The 22,947-nt window shown below is 50.1% G+C and overlaps 7 protein-coding genes across 7 annotated transcripts; 4 read left to right on the top strand and 3 right to left on the bottom strand.

The window, feature by feature from the left end:
* Positions 1–284: 284 nt before the first annotated feature.
* FAP1_3 (FKBP12-associated protein) lies at positions 285–956 on the top strand (the record flags this gene model as incomplete). The annotated part of the gene is made up of 1 exon (XM_024472548.1): positions 285–956. The coding sequence occupies one exon, from the start codon at positions 285–287 to the stop codon at positions 954–956; it is 672 nt and encodes a 223-aa protein (XP_024319785.1).
* An 87-nt stretch (positions 957–1,043) lies between these two features.
* On the bottom strand, positions 1,044–2,468 carry PEX10 (peroxisome biogenesis factor 10). The gene has a single exon (XM_024472547.1). The coding sequence runs from the start codon at positions 2,296–2,298 to the stop codon at positions 1,162–1,164; it is 1,137 nt and encodes a 378-aa protein (XP_024319784.1). The 5' UTR covers positions 2,299–2,468; the 3' UTR covers positions 1,044–1,161.
* A 142-nt stretch (positions 2,469–2,610) lies between these two features.
* ERD1 (protein-ER retention protein) lies at positions 2,611–4,231 on the top strand. The gene is made up of 3 exons (XM_024472546.1): positions 2,611–2,858; positions 2,908–2,957; positions 3,006–4,231. The coding sequence occupies exons 1-3, from the start codon at positions 2,768–2,770 to the stop codon at positions 4,101–4,103; spliced, it is 1,239 nt and encodes a 412-aa protein (XP_024319791.1). The 5' UTR covers positions 2,611–2,767; the 3' UTR covers positions 4,104–4,231.
* VC83_09006 (uncharacterized protein) lies at positions 4,208–6,492 on the bottom strand. The gene is made up of 3 exons (XM_024472545.1): positions 6,141–6,492; positions 5,924–6,046; positions 4,208–5,877 (listed from the first exon to the last, which is right to left on the bottom strand). Exons 1-3 carry the CDS (start codon positions 6,159–6,161, stop codon positions 4,696–4,698), a joined length of 1,326 nt encoding a protein of 441 aa, XP_024319790.1. The 5' UTR covers positions 6,162–6,492; the 3' UTR covers positions 4,208–4,695.
* A 204-nt stretch (positions 6,493–6,696) lies between these two features.
* On the top strand, positions 6,697–8,446 carry VC83_09005 (uncharacterized protein). The gene is made up of 5 exons (XM_024472544.1): positions 6,697–6,994; positions 7,068–7,111; positions 7,177–7,689; positions 7,740–7,865; positions 8,050–8,446. The coding sequence occupies exons 1-5, from the start codon at positions 6,887–6,889 to the stop codon at positions 8,255–8,257; spliced, it is 999 nt and encodes a 332-aa protein (XP_024319792.1). The 5' UTR covers positions 6,697–6,886; the 3' UTR covers positions 8,258–8,446.
* Positions 8,447–15,038, bottom strand: VC83_09004 (uncharacterized protein). The gene is made up of 3 exons (XM_024472543.1): positions 10,133–15,038; positions 9,066–10,076; positions 8,447–9,019 (listed from the first exon to the last, which is right to left on the bottom strand). The coding sequence occupies exons 1-3, from the start codon at positions 14,504–14,506 to the stop codon at positions 8,903–8,905; spliced, it is 5,502 nt and encodes a 1,833-aa protein (XP_024319797.1). The 5' UTR covers positions 14,507–15,038; the 3' UTR covers positions 8,447–8,902.
* Positions 15,039–19,105, top strand: VC83_09002 (uncharacterized protein). The gene is made up of 7 exons (XM_024472542.1): positions 15,039–15,723; positions 15,774–16,092; positions 16,139–16,321; positions 16,368–16,705; positions 16,754–17,089; positions 17,136–17,597; positions 17,642–19,105. The coding sequence occupies exons 1-7, from the start codon at positions 15,295–15,297 to the stop codon at positions 18,920–18,922; spliced, it is 3,348 nt and encodes a 1,115-aa protein (XP_024319788.1). The 5' UTR covers positions 15,039–15,294; the 3' UTR covers positions 18,923–19,105.
* Positions 19,106–22,947: the final 3,842 nt, after the last annotated feature.

The raw sequence follows: 22,947 nt of genomic DNA, 5'->3' as shown, positions 1-22,947 counted from the left end.
GCTGCCGCCCTCAATATCCCATCCGACAACACGGATGACCATATTCCATACTCCACCGCCACTCTCGACTACTTCAAAGGAAGCACTCAGACGCAAGAGCGCGAGTTCCGCGTCTTCGCTGCCGACACGACTGCCAAGCAGTTCCGCTTCAAGCCCATGTCCGCCGCCCAACGTGCCTTCCTGCACTCCCTCGCTGAAGACTTTGCCCTCGACACCGAATCCGTCGACCCGGAGCCTCACCGACACGTAGTCCTCTTCAAGGCGCCACGCTTTTCAGCGCACCGATGAAGACACTCAGCCAGTGCCTCAAGCTTCGCCCCGTGGTCGAGGCGCCCAAGAACGCCCCAGCAACCACGGGTGTTCCGTTCAATGCGCTGCTACTCGCCAATCCACGCTTCGCACTCACCCTCGATGAGCTCCGCACTGCTGTTGCATCCGATCCGGCAACCGCGCAGATCGCGGGGTGGAAAATAGAGTTTCTCCCTAGTGAGGAGATCGTGGTACGCGCGAGTCTCGCAGATGGCGTCGACGAGGCAACCCTGCTGCGCCTCAAGCCTGCACTTATCAAGGTGGTGCTCGAGAAGAAGCTGGCGGGAGCTGTCGCGCTCTGCGCTGTGGATGCGAGCTTGAATGTTTCACGGAGAGAGGACACCGGCTCTGCGGGAGGGTGGAGCCAGGTTGTCAAGGGTGCGCCTGTGAAGAAGAGAGTCATCGACGAGTGGGCTGCCAGTGGCAAGAATTCGTTTACGGTTCTTGGGAGCAAAGCGGCGGGGAAGAAGAAGGAGAAGTGGAATGTAAAGGAGAGAGAGAGGCAGGAGAGCGTTGTGGAGAATTGGGAGGATGCGGTTGGAGCGTGGGAGGAGAGTGCCGAGGGGGCAACGGCTGCGGCGGTTGCTGGTGAAGTCGATGAAAGTGAGTGTGAGTGTAGCAGAAGAAGTGCCGGCACCAGCCTGTGACTGAATGAAAGATGGCGAGTAAGGAGTGGGGGAAGTGTTGTATTAGAAGCTAAAATATCATTTTAGAACCTTGCACACGAGTGATTAAGCATGACAAGATCATTAAATTGTGACACTGCCCTGTGGCATATATGGCATCTATATTACAGCTATTTGTAGTATTACAGCTCGCCTGGGATATCTTTAGGCCTCGTAATGCGGCCCCTCACGACCTCAACGGCAGAATGTGCTGCGCCAGACAGCCTCTCCTGCAAAGCGGGCATTCCGGCTTCTCCCTCACCCAGTCTCCAATACACGTCCAGCAAAATACATGTCCACACTGCGTCGCACTCGGGTCCTTCAGGTCCTCTAAACATAATGTACAGCGCCGTTGCTGAGCGCCCTTAATCCACGCCATCACATCATCACCTTTAAGCTCCACCCTCGGCACGCTGAGGACGGGTGTATGCATCGCCCTTTCGATATTGATGGTGGACCCCGCGCCTGTAGAGGCATCTAGCAGCAGCTCATTGCTGGAAGTGAATGAATTCTCGTTGAGGGAAATCTCGACTCCATTGTCGAGGACGGCAGTGCCGCTGGCCTGGGCATTCGCGCTATGGGCAGGCTGTGAGAATTCGGCAACCGTCGAATTAAGGTGTATCCAGCTCTGGACGGCGATCTGGAGAACAAGGAGGACACCGAGAACTTCGTAGCCGATTCGGGCTTCTGACTCCCCGATTTTCTTGGTAAAGATGTAGCGCAGGCCCCAGATACGCTTGGAAAGCTGGTAGTACGAGCCGGTGAAGTAGAAGACGGTGAGGGTGGCGGCGTGGATGGGTGAGAGGGAAGTGATTGCAGCGAGATGTCTTAGGATGTATGACTGGAACTTATAGGATCGTGAGGATTGTTGCTGATCCTTCGATAGGCGGCGTAGGTTGCGCTCGAGCTTGGCGCGGATCCGGGCGCGGAACGAAGGTAGGAGGCGGTTAAGGGAGTATGGGAGAAGGATGGCGGTTAGGATGTAGCCAGCTCGGCGTGTTATGCTGGGTAACCTGAGGGTGTCGTCTTCAATCTGGATGATATCGCAGTATTCCTCGCCGAGTGTGCGGTTGCCGATGAGGGTTGTGAGGGCGAGATATGAGAGATCGGCGAAAGTGCTAGCCTCGGCCGTCCACTTGTGGAGGAAGCGTGCGCCGTAGAGTTGTCGCAGGATGTCGGAAATGTGGTTCATGAGGACGCCCTCAAAGTATGCATCCTTTTGATGTGAGCGAATTATGTCTGGTGCGGCGGCGAAAGGATAGTTGAAGGACGTGGAGGGCGCGGAGGGAGCTGGGCGAGGTGTCTTGGACACATGATCGGACATGGTGGGTTGAAAGGCTCAGGGCCCTTCGAGAGGTGTTTCGAGCCAATTATTGAGGTCGCCAACTAATATAGATCGTAGGCTGTATGTCGTGGCAGTAGAAGCTGATCTGGTTCGAGTAGGTTGAGGATAAATGAAGCTGCGGCTTTGTAAAGTCGATCATGAATATGATGGCGGATATGAAGCCGAGGCTGGACGCTGGCTGTGGTGGGACCAACTCCCAGCATTTATCAAATAACGCCTTTCCTATCTCGGGGTCTTGGCGGCTTTTATCTATGTTCCATGTGTCACGACTGACACTCGGGTCAAATCAACATTTAATTGTTTAATTGTATTAATAAATTTATTTATTTATTTGCAAACTTGGCGACATCGACATATTTTGTCTTCTCCTCAGAACAGCTGGATACATCTTTAGGGATTGGAAGTTCTGTATCGCTGGCCTCGATGCTTATTATTTCACAACGCTACCATGGATGGAGACCCGTCTGTTGAGCCACAGCTCGACTCGTTCAGTCTGACGCTGCCGCTGCCATACAGATGCGCTCTTATAATTGTTGCTGGTACGCTCTTTTCCTCTGCCATTGATACTCTCTTGCTGACATCCTCTAGCGGTCTGGGCCTGGGGCGCCAACCTGCAGTACCTGACCTTTCTTAAAATCGTAAGTTGACCGTCCACTCCGTTGAATGCCCTCCTGACTTCGTTGTAGGACGTGCCCGCCCTCATAAGATACCCCGGCCGACAATCTTTGACCGAAGCCGCACATCATCTCTCTACATACCGTCTGGCGACCATTCTCTCCGGCTCTCTCGGCCTGTCACTCGTTACGTTCTGGATCTTCTCCCACCGCGATGCCGAACTCGTCATCTTCTACGACTGGATGCCGATGACCTACCTGCTCTTCCTCGCCCTCCTCTTCATTATCCCACTACGATACCATTCCACAACAGGGCGATACCACTTCCTCAAAACCCTGCGCCGCGTCTCTGTGGGCGGAATTGCTGAGACCAAAGATGGCAAATTCGGCGATATCCTCCTCGCCGATGTGCTCACCTCCTATTCCAAGATCCTCGCAGACCTCTTCATATCCGTCTGCATGTTACTGACCACCAACGAATCAGCGACAGAGCAGCCCGATCGTCGCTGCGGCGGACGCTTCCTGGTGCCGCTCATCATCGCCATCCCAAGCGCCATCCGATTTCGACAATGTCTAATCGAGTTCGGACGCCTGCGGGACGCCAACCACCGAACAACAAGTCTGGTATCCACTGGGTCAGGCGGTGTGCACCTGGCTAACGCGCTGAAATATGCCACCGCCTTCCCCGTCATCATCCTGAGTGCCATGCAGCGAAGTAGCTCAGACGCGTCGACAACAGCTACTGCTGCCGAGACATCACTATACCGACTCTGGCTACTGGCTGTGATTGTCAACTCGCTCTACTCATTCTACTGGGACGTAGCTAATGACTGGGACCTCACTCTCCTTTCACCTGCACGCTCCAACCCAGAGCATCCGTATGGCCTGCGCCGCAAGATGGTCTTCCGGGCAAGCGAGATCTACTATGTGGCTATAGGTCTTGACTTTCTCCTGCGGATCACCTGGACTCTGAAACTGAGCCCCCACCTTGACCAATTTAACGATTGGGAGGGTGGCATCTTCTGCATCCAGGTGCTAGAGGTGTTCAGACGCTGGATCTGGATATTCCTCCGCGTCGAGACCGAGTGGGTGAGGAACACGAGCACAGGATTGGGCCAGGATGATATCCTCCTTGGGGACTACACGAGTGGGAAGGACGATGACGATTGAACATATGTGGGAAATGATATACGGGATGGTTATTCAGTTGCCAGGCGTCAAGGGCAATAGACTAGGGTCTCTCTGTGCACATAAAACGTGTTTAGTAAGGTGGACAAGCAGAATAATATCAATACTATATATAACAAGTACAGACGCCTCCAAACCGACCGTGGATATCGCTCCGTAGCCAGACGGAGTATCCCCTTGAACGCACCAAACGTTGAATCCCATGCTTGAGAACATCTTGGTATCTATTATCCATGACAATGAAATGCATCCGATCCCCGGGTGGCCCCAGAACCCACAACAACGCCACAACCCCTTTCAATGCCCACATGCCAACCGCTCTTGCGCTGAGTGCCAGACTCTTTCTCTCAACACGAACCAAATGCAAACTGACAAAACGTGGAAAAAAAAAAAAATCGAAATTATTAAACGGAGGTACCAAGAAGCGCACGCTCTAATGCGTCGATAACCCAACCCGCTCGCACGAATCGTGACGATGATAGTACTAAAGAGATGTATACACAAGAATCAAAATGTTCGATCGATCGGTCGGCCGTAAAATGCTTTCCATCGTCCATTCGAAATCTTAGGGATCCTAGAAAAACAAGACTATCTCTCCCCGATCATTCTTCCGCATCCTCAAGCTCTTCCACAGTTCCTTCTCTTCCGCACCCTTGCCGGCCCCGAGTCCGCTGGATGCCCTCATGCGATGATATCTCTTCAGAGCCTTGTTCATGCTGACCCCGCGCTCGCTCCCTGGGCCTTTGCTCACGAATCCGAGGAGCATCCCTGCGAGCCCCCTCGAGCCATCAGACGCCTTGAACACCACCATTTGGCCTGGGTCTCGCGAGACATCCGCGGAGGACTTGTACTCGATCATCTTCTGGTCGGCATCCCTGTTCTTGGTACGCGACTGTTTCCTCGGGCGGTCCTCGTCGTGTTTACGCTCCTTCTTATCCTTGTGATCTTTACTGCTCTTCCGCGGCTTCTTCGTGGTGGTAATCATTTGCATGATGGCCGTGCCGAATCCACCCTCGCTATGATGCTTCTTGGTCTCCTTGGTGCGTTTGGAGCGCTTGAGTGGGCTGCCAGGCGACGCCTCCACGTTGTCACCCGAGTAATCTGGGCTGGGTGGGAAGGTGCCTTCACGCGCCATCATCTTCTGGAGGCCGCCGGTGAGGCCCGAGTGCAACACTGGTGGGGCGTCGGTCATCTCGAGGTCACGGTCGACGGATGGGGTTGCTGAGGTATCGACATGGAGGCGCTTGCGCTTCTTGTCGGATTTGGAGGCGGAGGTGAACTTGTCCTTGGACTTCGACTTGCGTTCCTTAGGTGCCGGTGTGCGAACCTCAGTTGGTACTAGGCCACTGCCGTACTGGACGAGCGCTTCGGAACCTTCATCCTCAATCTGGCTGAAACGAACCACAGCTCCGGAGCCGTTCGCGTATGCTGGACTCGGGGTCGGAGGCGCAGCGTCTTCGAGGCGGCGTCGCTCTATAGCGGCGAGGTTGATGGTCGATGGGTTGGGCGTCTCCGCGCCAACGTAGAAATCGAAGACATTTACCGGCTCCTGGTGCTCGAAGTCTGATGCGGCTGACGGCGGCATTGGAGCCTCTGGGGGCGCATCCACGATGGCGATGTAGGAGTTGTGGTCCTCAACGTCGGGCGCATCCTCGATATACGCCTTTCTCGCGCCATTGTTGTTATTCTTTCCCTTCTTCTCCTTCTCGGGTCTGTAGAGCGCGCCTTGATACTTTTGGGCTTCGGAGATGCAGCTCTGCGAGGGGTTAGCAAACGCGACGATTATGGGGTAAACAACGTACAGTATGGCTGCGATACTCGGTGCCCCAGAAGTGCACCATGCAGTCGAGACATGTAAATGAGGCACCTCGGCACTGGTTCATATGAGAGTCCAGCTTCTTCTTGGTGAGGACATCACCACAACCCTGTAGGCGCAATTAGTGAGGGCCATAAAGTGAGGCCCAGGATGAAGAGAAAGGCCTGCTGGGGGGGGGTTGAGTGGGGTCTGTGTGTACGTACCTCGCATGAAAACGAGACCATGTTCGCGTGAGCGGTGTAACAGAGTGGACTTTTATATGATGAGTCCGTCTATGGAAGATGTCGGGATGGCGCGAAGAAGGATAGTTGTAGGGTTTGTTGTCGGGGGTGCCGGCTCTGAAGGAAGGGTGAAAGTCGGAAAGATGTTGTTGTTAATGTGTTTCTGGGGGGGGGGAGGGGCAGTTGGGCCAACGAGAAGCCTGAACAGTGACCAGGGATTTCTGCCGTGGGAAAAATGCTGGAAAATGGGGATTTTTTGGTACGTGAAGTGTTTGAGAAAAACTGGAAATAGATGATGGAGTGTATTAGAGAATATTGGAGTCCAGTTATTCGATCTTAGCATATCATTCCTCTCCGTTGGGCTGCCAGCAAGGCAATTAAAAATGACCAGCCGTCGGGTACCTACATTACCGTAGGGCTTATGGCGTCTCGCCAAGTACCCTTTTTATCCACAACTCTCCAACAATCTCAGCAATCTGCAACTCTTCCCTTTTGATCTCAAAACTCAAAACTCAGGGCGGGCGAAGAGGCTCACCTGATGCCTGCTACCTGATGCTCCGTATCTCATCTGGAACTTCAAACTTTTAGTTCATTTCTTTTGTCTTGCTCTCCCACACCCGACGGCGAGAAGCTCTCTGCCTTCTTCATCTGCGCACCGAACCAAGCTCAGGCTGTGCCGTCTTCCTCCTCCTCCCCCCTTATTTCTCTCTTCCTTGCTTTGCCATGAGATGAGCATGTCCGCTCATGGGTCAGCAGCTCCTTCCTACTTGGAGCTTCTCACGTCCTTCGGTGTGACGTGTGCTTCCTGGATGCGTGTCCCAGTCATGGTCTCGTCAGTTAGTCTGCCTTCATCCAACGCCCAGAGGGGTACGGAAACGCAACGCAGCCTGCTAATCTGTTTCGTCATAGGGCTTTGCCGTCATATTGAGCTCTGCTCTCTATTTCAAACAAAAGTCAGTCTCCATTCACCCATTTCCAAACACCCAATTCAATGCAAGCTGACACGCGACACTCCCAGAGCTCTCATCTACCCATCGCATGTTCCTGGCGATGCTCGTACCAAGGTCCCCAAGCCGAGCCACTACGGCATCGACAACTATGAAGACCTTCAGATCCCCACACCCGACGGCGAGAAGCTCTCTGCCTTCTTCATCCGCGCACCGAACCAAGCTCAGGCTGTGCCGACAACGGTGCTGATGTTCCATGGCAATGCCGGCAACATTGGACACCGTGTCCCCATTGCGCAGATGATAGCGGAGCTGATGGGCTGCAGCGTGTTCATGCTGGAGTACCGTGGCTATGGTCTGAGCACAGGTAGTCCCGACGAGAGGGGACTGATGATAGATGCACAGACCGCACTGGACTATTTGACGAACAGGCACGAGACCAAGAACAACAAGATTGTAGTCTATGGGCAGAGCCTGGGAGGTGCAGTCAGCATTCAACTGGTAGCGAAAAACCAGAAGAGCGGGAAGATCTCGGGATTAATACTTGAGAACACCTTTCTGTCGATGAGGAAACTTATCCCTTCGTGAGTTGCCTTGGTTCTCCATTGAGGTCGTGCGTAACTGACCATCGCAGTGTTATTCCACCAGCGCGCTATCTCGCCCTCCTCTGCCACCAGATCTGGCCCTCCGAAACCATAATTCCCACCATAACCGAGGTTCCGGTACTCTTCATCTCTGGTCTCAAGGACGAGATGGTCCCGTACGTTTCTCTATTTCATATCCATCCCCACCGACGAAATGATGACTATATTTCCATCCACAAAACATGAGCCCTTCGGGTCCCAGATTATACAAGACGTCTTACGACAAGTCTGATCCCTCGTCCTTTACATAATCATATATGTTCACAGCCGTAATCTGCTAAATCGGCTGATCACTTACAGTCCTGAACATATGCGCAAGCTCTACGAACTCTGCCAATCCCCAACAAAGATCTGGAAGCCCATTGAAGAAGGCGACCACAACTCTTCCGTCATGGAGCCAGGTTACTTCCATGCCATCCAGACTTTCATGGAGAGTCTTGAGGGCCATGGTGACTTCAGCCAGATGGAGAAAGATCGCAAGAGCGTACAAGTCGAGCGAAAGGTTTGACGTGGGACTTTTTTTGACATACATGCGAGCGGGCACGGTTTATAGGCTGGCGTTTAACTGGAACAAAGCTGTCACAAGCTGGCGGCGTTTGGGGGATGGGCCTTGGTATTTTACTCTACGGAGAGGGATGGCCCTGGGGAGCTTAAATTAAGAGCTATATCTGTCATGTCCCTCGGATATATCAATTATCACACTCTTCCATTGTTCAACTGTCTATGTTCCACCTACTCATCATCACGATATATCTTTCCGTCAACTCCTGTTATCGCCCCTTCCTTTTAGTAATATATAACATGACTTTCGACCATTTCGCCCCAACTCAAATCGACTCCCATCCCGCTATCCGAGCCTCGTTTAATATCATCCCATCGTAAATACAACTGATATTCCGAAAGCCTTTCATGAGTAAAGCAACATAGAAGAGTACTGGAGGTATAAAGCCAAAATGGCAAAGTGCGCTAAAGGGAAGAAGAGAAGAGAACCTGCAGAAAAAATGGCTGCCAAGTCTCAGCCAAAACGCCGTGGGGAATATCAAAGTATATCCACGGCGAGAGAAGTGAAGTGGCGTTGTAAAACGCGTGGATAACTCCAAGGTCAGCAATCGAAGGAAAATTGTCTTTGCCAGATGCGATGCGAGGAACAGTATCAATATTCCACCATCCTAGCAAAATGTTGGTTCCAAATCCAACCGATCGTTTCCATTGGGTCGTCTTGATTCTTTGCGAGCCATAGCTCGCCCTTTTCGGCAATCACGTCAAAGATCTGCGAAATGGTTAGCTAGCTGATGTTTGGTGGAACAATTACAAACCTCGCCGTCTTCATATGTGAGGTAAGGGTAGCCCGCCTCTGTTTTCGTAGCCTCAATGTTGAACTCGTGCAGACTGGCGACTACATAAAGAATCTTGTAGCTGGTACGAGGGATGCCCCGATGCTCAGAAGGGACCTGAGACGACCGCCTGCTTGTGTCATTTTGAGAACAACCGTCGGTATTAGACCACGGGAGTGCTGAATTGAATGCGTCAGAGAACGATGGTTCAGGAGGAGGAAGCCCCTCGGCCCATCGTGTGGGAGTGTATGACGATTCAAACAGCGAGCGGTGGCCACTGTTCGCTGACTCCCCGCTTGGCCGAGGCCTATCGCTAGATTCGACACTGAGTCGAGCGTCTGGACGGCCTCCCAGTGCAACAACAGCAAGGCTGGCCGAGTTTGCAACCAGAGATGCACGAGGCTGCTCGCTAGATCTGTGTGTCTGGTCCGTGGCTTCGCTTTGGGTTGACAGGCCGCGAGTACGGTTGTTAATGGTAGACGCCCTACTCTTTGACTTCAAAGACACCTCATCGTCCCTTGCGGTCGACTGTGAGAGCCGGCCTCTAGCTGATGCCACTGTGCTCCCATTCAGAATGCTCATAGCCTGTGCCTTGGCATCTTGGTGCCTGAAGTCGCGGTTGAACTTGTCGAGGATGTCGTTGATGTCCTTTGGTAGCTCGTTCTGTTCGAGTACGGTCTTCAGTTTATCATTCCAGATGGAGTACCACGCAACTTGTGTAGTAATCAAGCGAGCCAAGCAGAGATCCTTGAGATTTTCATTGAGAGACGAAAGTTTTGGCAGTTCGAGCTTGAGCGTGTCGTTTAAGGCCATGTATTGCTCGACTTGCTCGGCAAGCTTCTCATCAATCTTTCGATTCTGGCTCTTCAAAGTCTCGAACCTCTGGAAATCAGGGCGGCGTTTGTTACGCTTCTTCAAGGCTGCCTGTGGTGGAATGTACGCCTTGGTAAGACTGGAAAACGGCTCCAGAACGTGTTCCCGAATAGCAGCTTTCTGTTATAATATTAGTACAATCCCAGCAGTTGGACATTGATGAGAGCGGCGCTTACATGTTCTTCCAAAGCTACTTTCCCCACATCTCTCATGGACAGATTAAACCGGGCCCATTTACTCTCCAGCTCCGGACAGCTGGAAGGCGATGCGCGGACTACCAGTTCGATTGCAGACAAATAGCGCAAAAAGTCATCGACCCAGCGAGTCACATTCTCGAGGTAGAGGTCGATATCTCGGATGATGAACTGCAAATGAATCCATTCGGAGTGGAATTTGTCGCAGTATTTGAGATACTCCTGGTCTTCATTCGCTCTGTCATGCAGGACAGCTGTTTCTGCTCTTTCACGTCGAGTAAATGGATTCTTTAAGCCAGATCGGATGTCCGACTCTTTCCTCTTGCGGCCAGTAACAATCTCATTGACTTTGTGAATGCGCTTCTTTTGACCGTCTATGTTGTCAAGGAGACGTTTGATATCCTCGAGGGATTTCTGCAGTGAGGGGTAATCCGGATGGAGCTCTGGTGTGTTCTTGACAATCCCCGTCAGCAGTAACTGATATCGTGTGATACGTTGCACCGGCTTTACTAGCAAGGCGTCGAGATCCCATGCGCCAGTCAGGTCTTTTGCAACCGCATTGCATTCTTCCAGCCAGACATTTACTGTAGGATCTGCCTGCAGCAATTGCAGACGACTTGTCCCTTGTTCACTGTTTTTCAGGAAATTAGCATACACCTTCTCCATCTCCTCAATGTGGCGCCCGAAATTTTCACCGATCGTGGTCTTTTGATCCTTTGCCCAGTCACTTTCGTCTTCTGCAGGTGATAGAGGCCTGTCTCCGGTGTCTGTAGATTCAACAGATTTAGCCGCATCGGCTTGCTTAGACTTTGTCGAGCGAGGAATGTAGATTGCGGTACTGGAAGCTTTGATATCGGCAAGGAACCGCTCGGAAAATGCAATAACCTCGTCGCTGTTGCGGAATATAGCTTTGATATCGCCAGTGCCCAGTTTTGGGCATGCCTCAGCTGTGCCTTGATAAATTTCAACCACCACGTTCATATCCTTAAGATAGACAGCCTCCGTGTCGATTAGCTCTTGGATGAGCATTTTGCGATGGCGGAGGGCCGCTGCAGCAGCTCCGGGGGCCACACTGTCGTCGCTGTGTTGCGGGGCATCGATAGAGAGATGGTCTGTGCTCGAGAGCGATGTCTCAGCCGCATCCCCCTCCACAGAAATCTGGGCGCTGGATCTGGCTGTAGAGGTAGATGGTCGATAAGAGTACATATCATCTCCGCTGGCACGCCTGGACTCGGGGTCCTTGAAACTATAGCGATGCAAACTTGGTGGTGGGTGACGATTCCACGCGTTTGAAGGTGGGGGTGTCCTTCGTCGCGTAGTAGGATGTGCAGGCGAAGACGGCGCCCCAGCAAGCCATGGCGGCGGTGCTGGTATTGGGGGTATTGTCGACTTGCTCCGAGGCGGTTTGATAATGTGGTTGATCCCCGTCAGATCCGTCATTGACGAATATAATTCGGAGGAACTGTCATTACTATCATCTCCATCGGGCCTGGGGGAGAAAAGCTCTTCATAGTTTGCTGGTTTTGGAGGAACTTCTGGTTTCGCCGGAAGTATTGGCTTCTTGGGCGGCAGTGGGGGTGGTACAGACGGTTCTTGAAACAGGCCCGACGACGAATTTGTGTTGACATACCAAGACGATCTATTACTGGCGTCGACGGTGATATCTGACCAGTTTGATGGATGGCTGGCCCTTTGATGATTGCCATGTTGAGCGACGTGTTCAGCTTCACCTACGCTCCCTGAGCTTCCGTAGTCGATCTCCGTCACTGGCGAGCCTTCAATACCAGGTGGATTGGGAGGCTTTGTTGGTGATGAATATAGTAATGTATCTAGTTTGGACAAACCCGAAGAAGTTCGGCTTGGCGAGCTGTGACGAGACGGCCAGAATGTCGAAGGGGCAAATGCGCCAGCGTCGGATTGCACAGCCCCATCGTTGTCAGGTGTGGCAATGACTTCGCTGAAGGTCATGGAATGGTCTATCTCAGGGAGAGCAGCGGCGTCTTCGGGGTGGACATCACTTATAATTGGCCCTGGCTCGTACGCGGAGTGAGGAGACGAGGCCCTGACAAATGATGTGGACTCTGTCTCTTGATCATAAAGTTGAGGAGCATTATCTACAAATATAAGAGGCTGCAATTGATGCTCATCATCTAGTACCTGGCGTTGACTATCGGCAAAGTCTGGAAACTGGGATTCTCCATTGGACGCATCATCCAAAACGATCTGTATTGAGCCATCGTTGGCGTCGAAATAGTCCTCGGGGCTGCCAATGGAGTCTCGCTGAGATGATAATGGCTGCGGGGTGGAATCTTGCGGGAAACCCGAGATCGAATGATGCTGGGCCGGTTCGGTCTGTAGCTGGTGGTCAAATAGAGTGACAACCGTAGCGTTAGATACTGCAGAGGATGGCGATTCATCGATTTCAGCTTGCTGTCGAGGAAAGCTACCGGGCATGCCCAAAGTTGGAGAGTCTTTCGACGCTGCTGGGCCCGAGAAGCTGGTGTCGACGACTAGCTTGGGCTCTTTCACGTATTCTGTGCGCTGGCCAACCTGGCTCTGGGGATCCGCTTCGTTCTGTGTGGCAGCTCCTTCGAGAGGTGCTTGATCATTCTCTTTCTGCTCCGTCTCTTGTATCGTTTTTGAAAAAGCCTGTTGTATCCGGGCTCGCTTTGCCGCGTAGTCCACAGGGCCCGCGGAGGCTAGCCTGTTGATCCGAGCCTTCTCCTGGATCCTACTCTCTGTACGGTTGCTGAAGCTCGAATTCGACCGTGAACTAACATCAGAGACCTTATTTCGGGAGCTCGCGGTAGTAGCCGCCGAGACGGGCTGCCTCGGCCTAGAACTCCTGAGAGGTGGAGATTTCATAGGTGGTGGTGATGAGATATAAGCCTTCAGGCTAGCATTGTTGGTAGATATTTTAGCTGGGCTCCTGCCCTGGCCACGAGCGGAAAGTCGACTGCCTGTACTCCCGTGACCTGGGGGGCTCCACGGCCGTGTATCAGTCTTTTGGTCTTTCTTGTTGGATGCAATCATTTTTGCCGCGAACGGAGAGGAAGACCGAGTGCTGGGAGTCGAAGAGGCCGAAGAATGGCTGGTACGCTTGGAGCTTATGGGCAGGCGTGATTTTGAAGGTGCCTTCGGCGTAGATTTTTTGTCTGTTTTTTTGTCTGATTTCATAAATCCCATATCATTAAACCCGACGAGGACGCTGGAAGCTGGAAACACAGAAAAATCGCTCTGGGATCGATTGTGGGCCCTGGCATGCTTTGGAGTAGCGCCTATCCCGAGGTCATCCAATTTTGGGGTGACGCCGAGATACCAAGCAGTTGGAGATGTTGGGGATATGTCGACATCGGACGAACTTCGCCGATGAGACCAAGATTGCGACATGAGGCTGGAATCTGAGGTTCGGCGAGCGCGACTGCGAGGATCTGAGATGCTGTACGCTATTTGAGATCCAGATTCGGTAGGGACGATCTCTCCGAAGAGTGGTTTTCGTGTAGCGTCTGTTGCGGCGGGCTTTGGGGGTATAATTGAAATGGCAAGGTTCGACACGGATCGAGAGCCGTCGGTGAACTCGCCAAACTGATTCTTCATATTGGGGGAACGAGCAGCGGAGGATAAAGTGTTGTTCGAACGCTGGTCTTCAACGGCGAACCTATCCCGCTGTGTCGTCCTCGATGGGGTCGTTTTGGCAGGTCCGGCGTAAGGTTCTCTAGTAGCCTGGCCAGGTCTTATGATAGGTTGTTGTTTTTGAATCGACGCAGCTGGCCTATATCGGTTGGAGGCATCGAGAGGCTTGGCTGGTGGCAGTCTGGGAGGAGTTTTCCGTGGAAGTGAACTTGGCTGCTCGCCATTAGTATCGAAGCGCTTTAACAAGTCTCTGACGCTTGGCTGCTGGCTTCGAGGCACGCCTTTCAGAGCGGGCGCAGGTTTTACGCGGCCGTCATTCATTGGTGCGGATACAGATCTGTATGATTGCTTTGGCGTCGTGTGCAAGCCAGCTATGACTGGGTACTTTGCTGTGGTACCATTGCTGTTCAGTAACGGAGTAGAGCTGTTTCTCTGACCAGAGGCAGGCTTGCTGGTTGCATTGACACCGGTTGTATCCAGCTTCCCTTGAAACCCCTTGTAGAAGTCGTCGGGCAAATCCACAAGATCTACTGCCGCGCCGCCGTTTGTATACCCAGCTATACCCATTGATTGAAGACTGTTGTTTGCAAGCTCTGCGTCGCCGCCGCGAAGTTCAGATGAGGCTCCCGAGATGGACGCGGTCTCATTGTTGTCATCCTGGAAGGGCTGGTGCAGGTTTGATTGCGCATAGAAGTTCTGATCGGCTGTGAGGCTAGAGTCCATGCTGGCAAGGCGTCATGGACCTCTCGTATCTAGCTTTGGCCGAGTCCTAGTGAAGGTATATTGCCGGATGCGAGGTTTGTCCTATAGCATCATCATCTTCGTAGGGTGGCTTCTTGAATACAGGCAGTCGCAAAGCGATTGACAAGGCCGCCGAGGTTCCTTGGAGCGATGGTTCACGATTCACGAAAGTAGTGACGCAGAAATTGTCGATCTTCCTCTAGGGTCCCGGAAGGAACGAGGATGCGTTCGTATAGAGACGGTCGTTTGTATAGAGACGGTGTCAAGTGAGCGCGCGTGGAAGTTATGGCGGGATTGATAGATGGTGTTCCTGCTCGCCCTTTGCATGGCAGAACAGCAGAAGAAACGAGTGGAACAGACGAAGAGTGGTCTTCGATGAAGTTGTGTATGCGCAGAGGTGTTGCAAGTACACGCGAGTGCTTATCCTTGCCAGGCCGCTAAAATTAACCTGCCTCCGCCAACTCAGAGGTCATGCAATTGGCCGCTGACGATCGGAACTTGAGCCACCGCCGCCACAACAACAACGCCAGGACGTCGCGTCTGCCACAAAAGGGACCCTTAAACAAGCGAAAAAGAAGCGCGTTGGCGTCGAGACATCACCCGTACCTCTATAGTAATTATATAAGCGTGTGGTTTCGTCCACAATCGGAGCGAGAGCTGGTGTTTTACTTGTGGGGAATGTTGCTCTGTCGTCATGGCATAGCAGGGATACAGATGCGTTGAGTCGCAGAGACAGTGATGCTTCTCTGTCAATATATCACTTTCACACCATGGTTAGCGGGAGAAAGAGGCACAGGGCCAAGCTGGCCATCGATAAGGCCAATAAACGTTCCATATTGTCGTATTCTTCCTATGCGCCGGTCAATGTGGTACAGCAGTCCCTGCTCTCTCGATTCTATCCCGAGGTCCTCACGTTGAGGGAATATCTGCTTGTGAAGCTTCCTAGCAACTCCAGAATTCGAAGGAAGAAGGTGTTGACGGCTGGCAGAAGAAGTCTTGATCGGCGTGATGGGGAGACTGCAATAGATGATGCAGATGGCCTTGGACCGTTTCTTGACTCAACATTGGTTGGTATACCTCATCAGAACCCACAGAGTGACCAGCGGACGACCAGGTGGAATTCTTTCACGAATCAGGCAGATTTATCTGGGTTGGACACAACTGTGACCCCGTTTGATCTTGGACACTCGCAATCTGAGGTGCGTCTGTCTATCTGAGTGTGTGTTGCATGGCTAAATAATGTTTTCAGATTGTCGACTTTGCAGTATGGTTACTCTTCAACAACAGCATGAGGGAAAACACCTCTGTCAAACACCTCCTTTGTCAAGGATTTAGCAAAGTCCCGTCTGCAGGCCGCATGGACGCTAACAATGCAACATTATTTGCTGTTCGCAGACTTGTACCTGTGTATCCCAACAAGCACTTCAATGAACTCAAGGTGGACCCATGGCCGCAGGTGCTGGGATTATTAGGAAAGGGCGGAGACCGTGTCATGATTGATTTGTTTGTTGACTGTGGGATATTTCTTGCTGCTAGTAATGGGCGTGGCAATTACTTTCAAATATGCGGTATGTATTTGCATGCAGAGGCACGAGAGGTTACTGAATTTGGAAGGCATGCCGCTTGGAGACCTCCAAATCCTGGATCAAGGTGGACGACGCGAACTGTCAGCCAGGATATCGACTCCATTGATAGATAGGAGCCCTTCAAGCATAGCCTTTCTACGAAGCAAAATCCTTTATGCACGGCCAACGCTGAATTCTAGAGGCGCTGTGACATTCGGCCTGCGCCATATTCGTAAGGATGGCTGCTCCAAACTTGATGGATACGCTGACTGTTTAAGATGTCCTGAACCGTTATCGTTCAAAGCCGGCGTCTTTGGAAGACGGTGCCATTCATCCAAACACCCTGCAAGTCATAAAGTACATATTCCCCAGGCAATTTCGCCTTCACAATGTTTTTGATTCCGTCGCCGATTTCCGCGAGACTGTCCACCCCTTCAAGGATTATACTCTGCGTGAGGACGAGATCCGCAGGTTGCCTCCAAACCACAAGGGCGCATCTACCACCAGCATCCCCAGACGACTGAGAGGGCCATTGCCGAGTCTCGTGCGAAAGCTGCAGATATTACATGAAAGGTGCCCCTACGGTCAATTGGTTGCACATTACTGTCCATCGAATGTAGGGGACTTTTTATTCTGGTGGTAGACAGGACTTATATTGCTATAGGCACTTGCAACATTTCCGCAACCCTCGATCGATGATGCCTCACATAACTTTCAAACCCAGAAATCAACGCCAGGAAGCCATAACGGGACTGGCTCCACGCCGACCCGCCCCCTAAAGAAGCTAAAAAAGGATAGCATCATAGACCTTGCTACCCCCAGTGCAAATGTGTCTGCATTTTGCCGTGCTATGCTGGGGCGAGTGATTCCGGACGAGTTTTTTGGAACTGGTGAGGACCAGACACACAATAAACAGGTGCTAATGAAGAACGTGGACCGATTTATTAACCTGAGGAGGTTCGAAACACACTCTCTCCACGATGCGACGCAGGGAATGAAGGTACCATAGCCCATCCCATGAGTTGCAACTTATACTGACGGTCAAGATTTCCACCATTCCATGGCTCAACTGCGGCAACTCTGAGAACGCCAAGGGCTCACAATCAGACACCCGCAAGAAATGGGAGATATTTTACGAGTTCATGTATTACATATTTGACTCCTTGATCATACCTCTGATTCGATGCAATTTCCATGTCACGGAATCTGGCGTACACCGCTATCGCATATTCTTCTTTCGACAGGACGTTTGGCGCAATCTGGCCGAGCCGGTGATGGCATCACTAAAACTCGCGATGTTTGAAGAAGTAGATATAAACATGGCCAATTCAGTCCTGGACTCGCGCACTATTGGCTTCAGCCAGATCAGGCTCCTACCAAAGGAAAAGGGCGTCAGGCCTATACTGAATCTTCGACGACGGCAGCTTCGGCGAGACTCGAAGAGAGCCCTTGGACCTAGTATCAATTCGACATTGGCTCCGGTATATAACATGTTGACTTTTGAAAAGGTATGTACTGGCGATTGTTTCATGGCTGATGCTAATACTGGCAGGATTTATCACCTGCGAAGTTTGGCTCCACTCTCTTCTCTGTCGGTGACCTGTATAACAAAATCAAGAAGTTTGCGGAAACAATCAACCCTATGGGCAATCTATACTTTTGCAAAGTCGATGTGCAATCCGCATTCGACACGATCCCTCAGGCAGCTGTCGTCAAGCTCATATCCGGCTTGCCAACGAGCGACGAATATCAGATCTCCAAGCACGTCGAGGTAAAGCCAGGAGATGGGTATCGGCATGGGCAGGCGAAACCGATTCGTAAATGGACTTCTCTGGCGTGGGCGGCGGGTGACCAACCGTTTGACTTGAAGATGACCAGCGGCAAGAATACAATCTTCACCGAAAACCTCGCGGTCCAGAGGCACACCAAAGACCAACTTTTATCGCTGCTTTCGGAACACGTCCAGAGAAACCTGGTCAAGATTGGGAAGAAGTTCTACCGCCAAAAGAAGGGGATTCCCCAGGGATCGGTTATATCTTCATTGCTGTGCAACTATTTTTACGCCGACCTGGAAGCGAAGCATCTATCATTCCTCAATCCCGATGAAAGTTTACTGCTCAGGCTTATAGATGACTTCTTGCTGATTACAATCGATCCCGACCACGCCAGACGGTTTATTCAGACGATGCACGACGGGCTTCCAGATTACGGGGTTTCCGTCAATCCCGAAAAGACTCTCGTCAACTTTGAGACATCCATCAATGGTCATAAGGTCAAGCGACTGGTAAAGGGCCAAGAATTTCCGTACTGCGGCACGTTTATAAACACGAAGACCTTGCATATATCCAAACACCGAGAGAAACACAAGGATCTGGAAGTCGTCGACTCTCTGACGGTGGAGTTTTCAAAGACTCCAGGGAAGACTTTTCATCGCAAAGTGCTCAATTCGTTTAAGATACAATGCCATGCTATGTTCATGGATACGACCTTCAATTCGCCGATAGTCGTCTCAAGAAACATATTTGAGAGTTTTGTGGAGTGTGCGAACAAAATGTGCGCATACACGAGATGCCTTCCGACACAGAAGCAGCCCACCGCGGATATTACCATTCGAACGATTGTCGGTCTGGTGGATCTGGCGTTTCTACTAATTAAGAGCAAGGAGAAGAATCCGAAGAATTTGGGTTATCGATGCGCGATATCCAAGACGGAGATTAGATGGCTTGCCCTGCGAGCGTTCCATGGCGTTTTGAAACCTCGACAGAGTAGGTATAGGGAGGAGATGATGTGGTTAGAGGATCAGTTGCTGCCTTGGGCGGCGAGGGGGGGATGAGGAGGCGTTTGGATAAGGACTATTTAGGAATTACTATCGTGATCCCTAGCGCACCGACGCTGTTGATTATCCCCAAGTTACCGCTATAGATCGCCATTGATTTTCCCTAGCAGCATCAATGCTGTTGTTTTCCCCCGTGGTGCCCGTTGCTGTTACTGTTCCCTGTGGCTACGGTTTCACAGCCCATCCCCTCGAATCTTATGATCGAGAGGCTCGAATTCTAACTTGCGATAATTCAAAACCGAGAGGCTCGAATTCTCATATAATAATTCACGTGACCATCCCTTTGAAATTTTTAAAAACATCACGTAGCCATCCATTCGAATTTTAGGTTTAAGAGCCTCGAATTGCCATACTCGCGCGTACGAAACGATAGGATCGATTTACACATGCTCTGTTAGACATTACGACAGAATATCATATGACATTCCCTTTGAATTCAGGGCGATTTTCACATGTAACAAGAGAGATTTCTGTCACGACATCGAATTTCATAATCGAGAGGCTCGAATTCTGTAATGATAGGACAACTTACGTAGCCATCCCCTCTACTAGCCGTAGCACATTGTTGTACATTTGACTTTGTGGCATGCCTTATATAAACTTAACATTTAAATATCTTAACAACTATATACGCTACAATCTTAAAAAGCGTGTTTCTTCCATCCTAAGATTATAAATTTGGGCAAAAACTTGATATACTCAGTAAAAAACTGGTAAGAAAACTCCATCTACCAGTCGGCCGCTAATCCTCCTTTGGAAAGGTTAACAAGCCAATGAGAGGCGTACTTTTCGAGTCGAGACCTTATAGGGAAATACCTAAAGAACAATAGCAAACTGATTATAACTTTATATATTTAATGTCCGGGGGAGAATCCTCATAGTCCAAAACAAGAACCTTCAGCATGGACCATTCATCTCCGTCTCCCAAGTGGATGGTCCGCATGTAAGGCACACCAGACTTGGCAACAGTAATCTTTGGATTGCGGCTGGGAACAAAGGTATGATGGGCAAGTGCAACCCGAATTGTATCCATCTCATCCTTGGAATGGAGAGACCGATCACTAAGTTTCCTAGCTTTTGTCTGGAACTTGGCTGGCAAGGGGGGCAGCGGTCAACTTACACACATTTTTCTTGTGTAAGTTGACCGCTGTGATTTTGGCCAATCACAATGAACCCCAAAACCATAAATCACAACACAACAGACTTTCTTCAATGAAAAATATGTACCCAGGTAGATCTGATGCTCCCGAATTCTGTAAGCCACTCGGTTTTCTTATCCGCCATCAGGTACATGAGATATTAATTGTTCAAGTTTGATTGAAATCGTGATCCCTGTTATCGCTATAGGCTTTGATAATTTATAGGGTAAAAGAATAAATTACCCTGTATAACAGCGTAAAAGAATAAATTACCCTGTAGCTAGTAAAAAAGAAGGGCAAAAACTCCATCTACCCGGTACAAAGGTGAAAAAACGCCATCTACCCGGCTGTCATACTGACATTCGTTGCACTCAGTTTGCTATCAAACTCAAGAGCAAACTTAGAAATCTCCTCCTCAAACCTACAAGTCACCATACATATCTTGGCTTATCACACCAACAACAGAAGCAATACTACTCAACGATTGCTGCAAACTCTTCTACTACATCTGTTTATGCTACATACATCACGGCATATCATTTGGACACTCATTGAACAAGTTATTAAGAAAATCTCCTCCTTAAGGGGGTGGGTCAATACTACCACATGGCATATCTCTACCAACTAGAGGCCTAGGAACATGAACGATAGCTCTAGAAGCTTCTACAACCCTCTATGATTCATTACACGTCATCGCTCCTTAGTTACCCACAAGATTGGTTAAGTTATGACATAATTTGTCTATAGGTACTCTGACCTTGGACCTCCTTTTCACTTCCTATAGGCTAGGAACCCAAGAGATGGTTCTATGGGATTCTCTTACGTTCACTACATGATTAGCAAGCTAGTTGTGGGTCGCACTTGATTTCTAATACATTTACCAAGCCTGGTTAGTCATGGAAAGTCATGGAAAATGAGAGAACTACACTCCTTTGGCATAAATAGGATTGCCCTTTCCTTAAGAAAGGGCAAGCAGGCAATACAGTAAATCGACTAGCACATACTTCTACGTCTTTTCCAAGCTTCCAAGCATTGATCTTGTTATTCTCTGTTTTTTGAAAAGTCAGTGAGGTGCTAACCTCTGACTTACCCCTGAGTTCTCAGACTCAACATTTGTTGCAACTTGTCTAAACCACTTCACCACATCATACACCTGATTGCTGCGTTGTGGAATAGTCTAAGCTACAACCCTTTGGCTCTGTTTCCTAAGACAGTGTGTTGTCTTAGTAAATTCATCCCTTCCTTGGGTGGCTAGATTCTCATATCTGGTGCACCCACCATTACACATACCATCTCTCCTCCACTAACTCCCACCACCCCCCTTCACTATCCTCATTCACTATCTTACACTTACACCCTTATAACACTTACACCCTTAATTACATCCTTACTTACACTTATACCCTTACACTTACACTTACACCCTTATACTTACAACTACTTATATACTTCTACTTCTATTTACACCCTTACACTTACACTTACACCCTTACAATTACCCACTTACATTTACACCTATATAACACACCCTTATAACACTAACCTCCTTCTAACTTTCCTCCCTCTCTTCTAAAATCCTAAAATTCAAATATCTTATATCAAATTCTTAACTTATCTGCTACCTTCCCTCCCTCTGCTTTCTTTCTTTCAACCTTAACTCTTACCATCTTACTTACTTCAAAATAATATTATCTATCCTTTATATAACGTACATGTATTGCGAAAGCGCCAAACAAGCGAAAGCGCCAAAATTATCTACCCTCACGACAAACATTGCGATAAATCTACCACAACATTAGAAATCAATTGAAACTACTCGGAGTCCTCTTCCTCAGAGGTGTCTATTACAATCTGACACGTGCGCGCATTGTGCCCAGTCTCACCACACTTGCCACAGCGACGGGCACGGGTTTCTTCCCTTGGCTTCCGACCACGGCTTGCCCTTATTTCCTGCTCTACCTGCTGCACAACATCCCTCTCATCCTGTAGCTCTTGCGCCCCTTGTTGACTAAGTGATCCTCCTTGCTGTAGTCGTGTTTTCCTAGCTCTCCGGCGCTTGCTTAGTACTTCATTTGCCTGTCGTAGGTTTTGGTTATCTCCCTTTAGCAGTGCTAATTGATGCATTATTTGCGATGCACCCTTTGTAAACTGGTCAACAGCTGCATAGATTGAGGTTGGAGAGCTATTTTGATGGCGTGAAATCCGAGTTTTAATAAATGTAGACTGTGACATAGCTTCAATTGGGTTGTTTGGTGTCTGAGAAACCCAAGGTTGAGCAGTACCTGGGCGGGAGCTTGGAGGCGTTGGTGTCCTTAACTTAAGATCAAGTGTAGATATCACTCTCTCAGGGTCAAATGGAAGAAGCCCTGCCCCTCGGAACCCGCCTCGAATGTTACTTTCCGTCATTGTAGTGTTAAAAGCAGCGTGGAAGGCAGGAAAGAAGTCATCCTTTGTAATATGAGAAATATGAGCCTGCATCATATCTTCAATTTGCCGACCATAGGCCTGCTTTAACGGGCCGAAACAGCCAACATCAAGTGGCTGGAGTAGATGAGAAGAGTGAGCAGGCATACAAAGCGTAATAATGTTGTGTTCCTTGCAGTACTCCTCAAACTCATCTGAGTGGTCGCTCTCATGACCATCAAGGACTAACAAGCGATAACCACCAACACTCTGGGCCTTTGTATGCTTCTCAAAGTGCTGAATCCAATCCATGCCTCTCTCGTTTGTAGTCCAGCCATTTTCAGTAACAGAAATCACCCAATCGCTTGAAAATCCACTATTCTCATACCAAGATGTAAGGTGGTTTTTGCCTGCAACAATGATAAATGGTGGTACTGCCCAACCTTGAGAACTAACGCCTTGGATTACTGTAACCCATTC

This window comes from Pseudogymnoascus destructans, assembly GCF_001641265.1.
Source record: "Pseudogymnoascus destructans isolate 20631-21 unplaced genomic scaffold scaffold_36, whole genome shotgun sequence".
Classification (NCBI taxonomy): domain Eukaryota; kingdom Fungi; phylum Ascomycota; class Leotiomycetes; order Thelebolales; family Thelebolaceae; genus Pseudogymnoascus; species Pseudogymnoascus destructans.
This window is presented reverse-complemented; position numbering and strand designations above follow the sequence as displayed.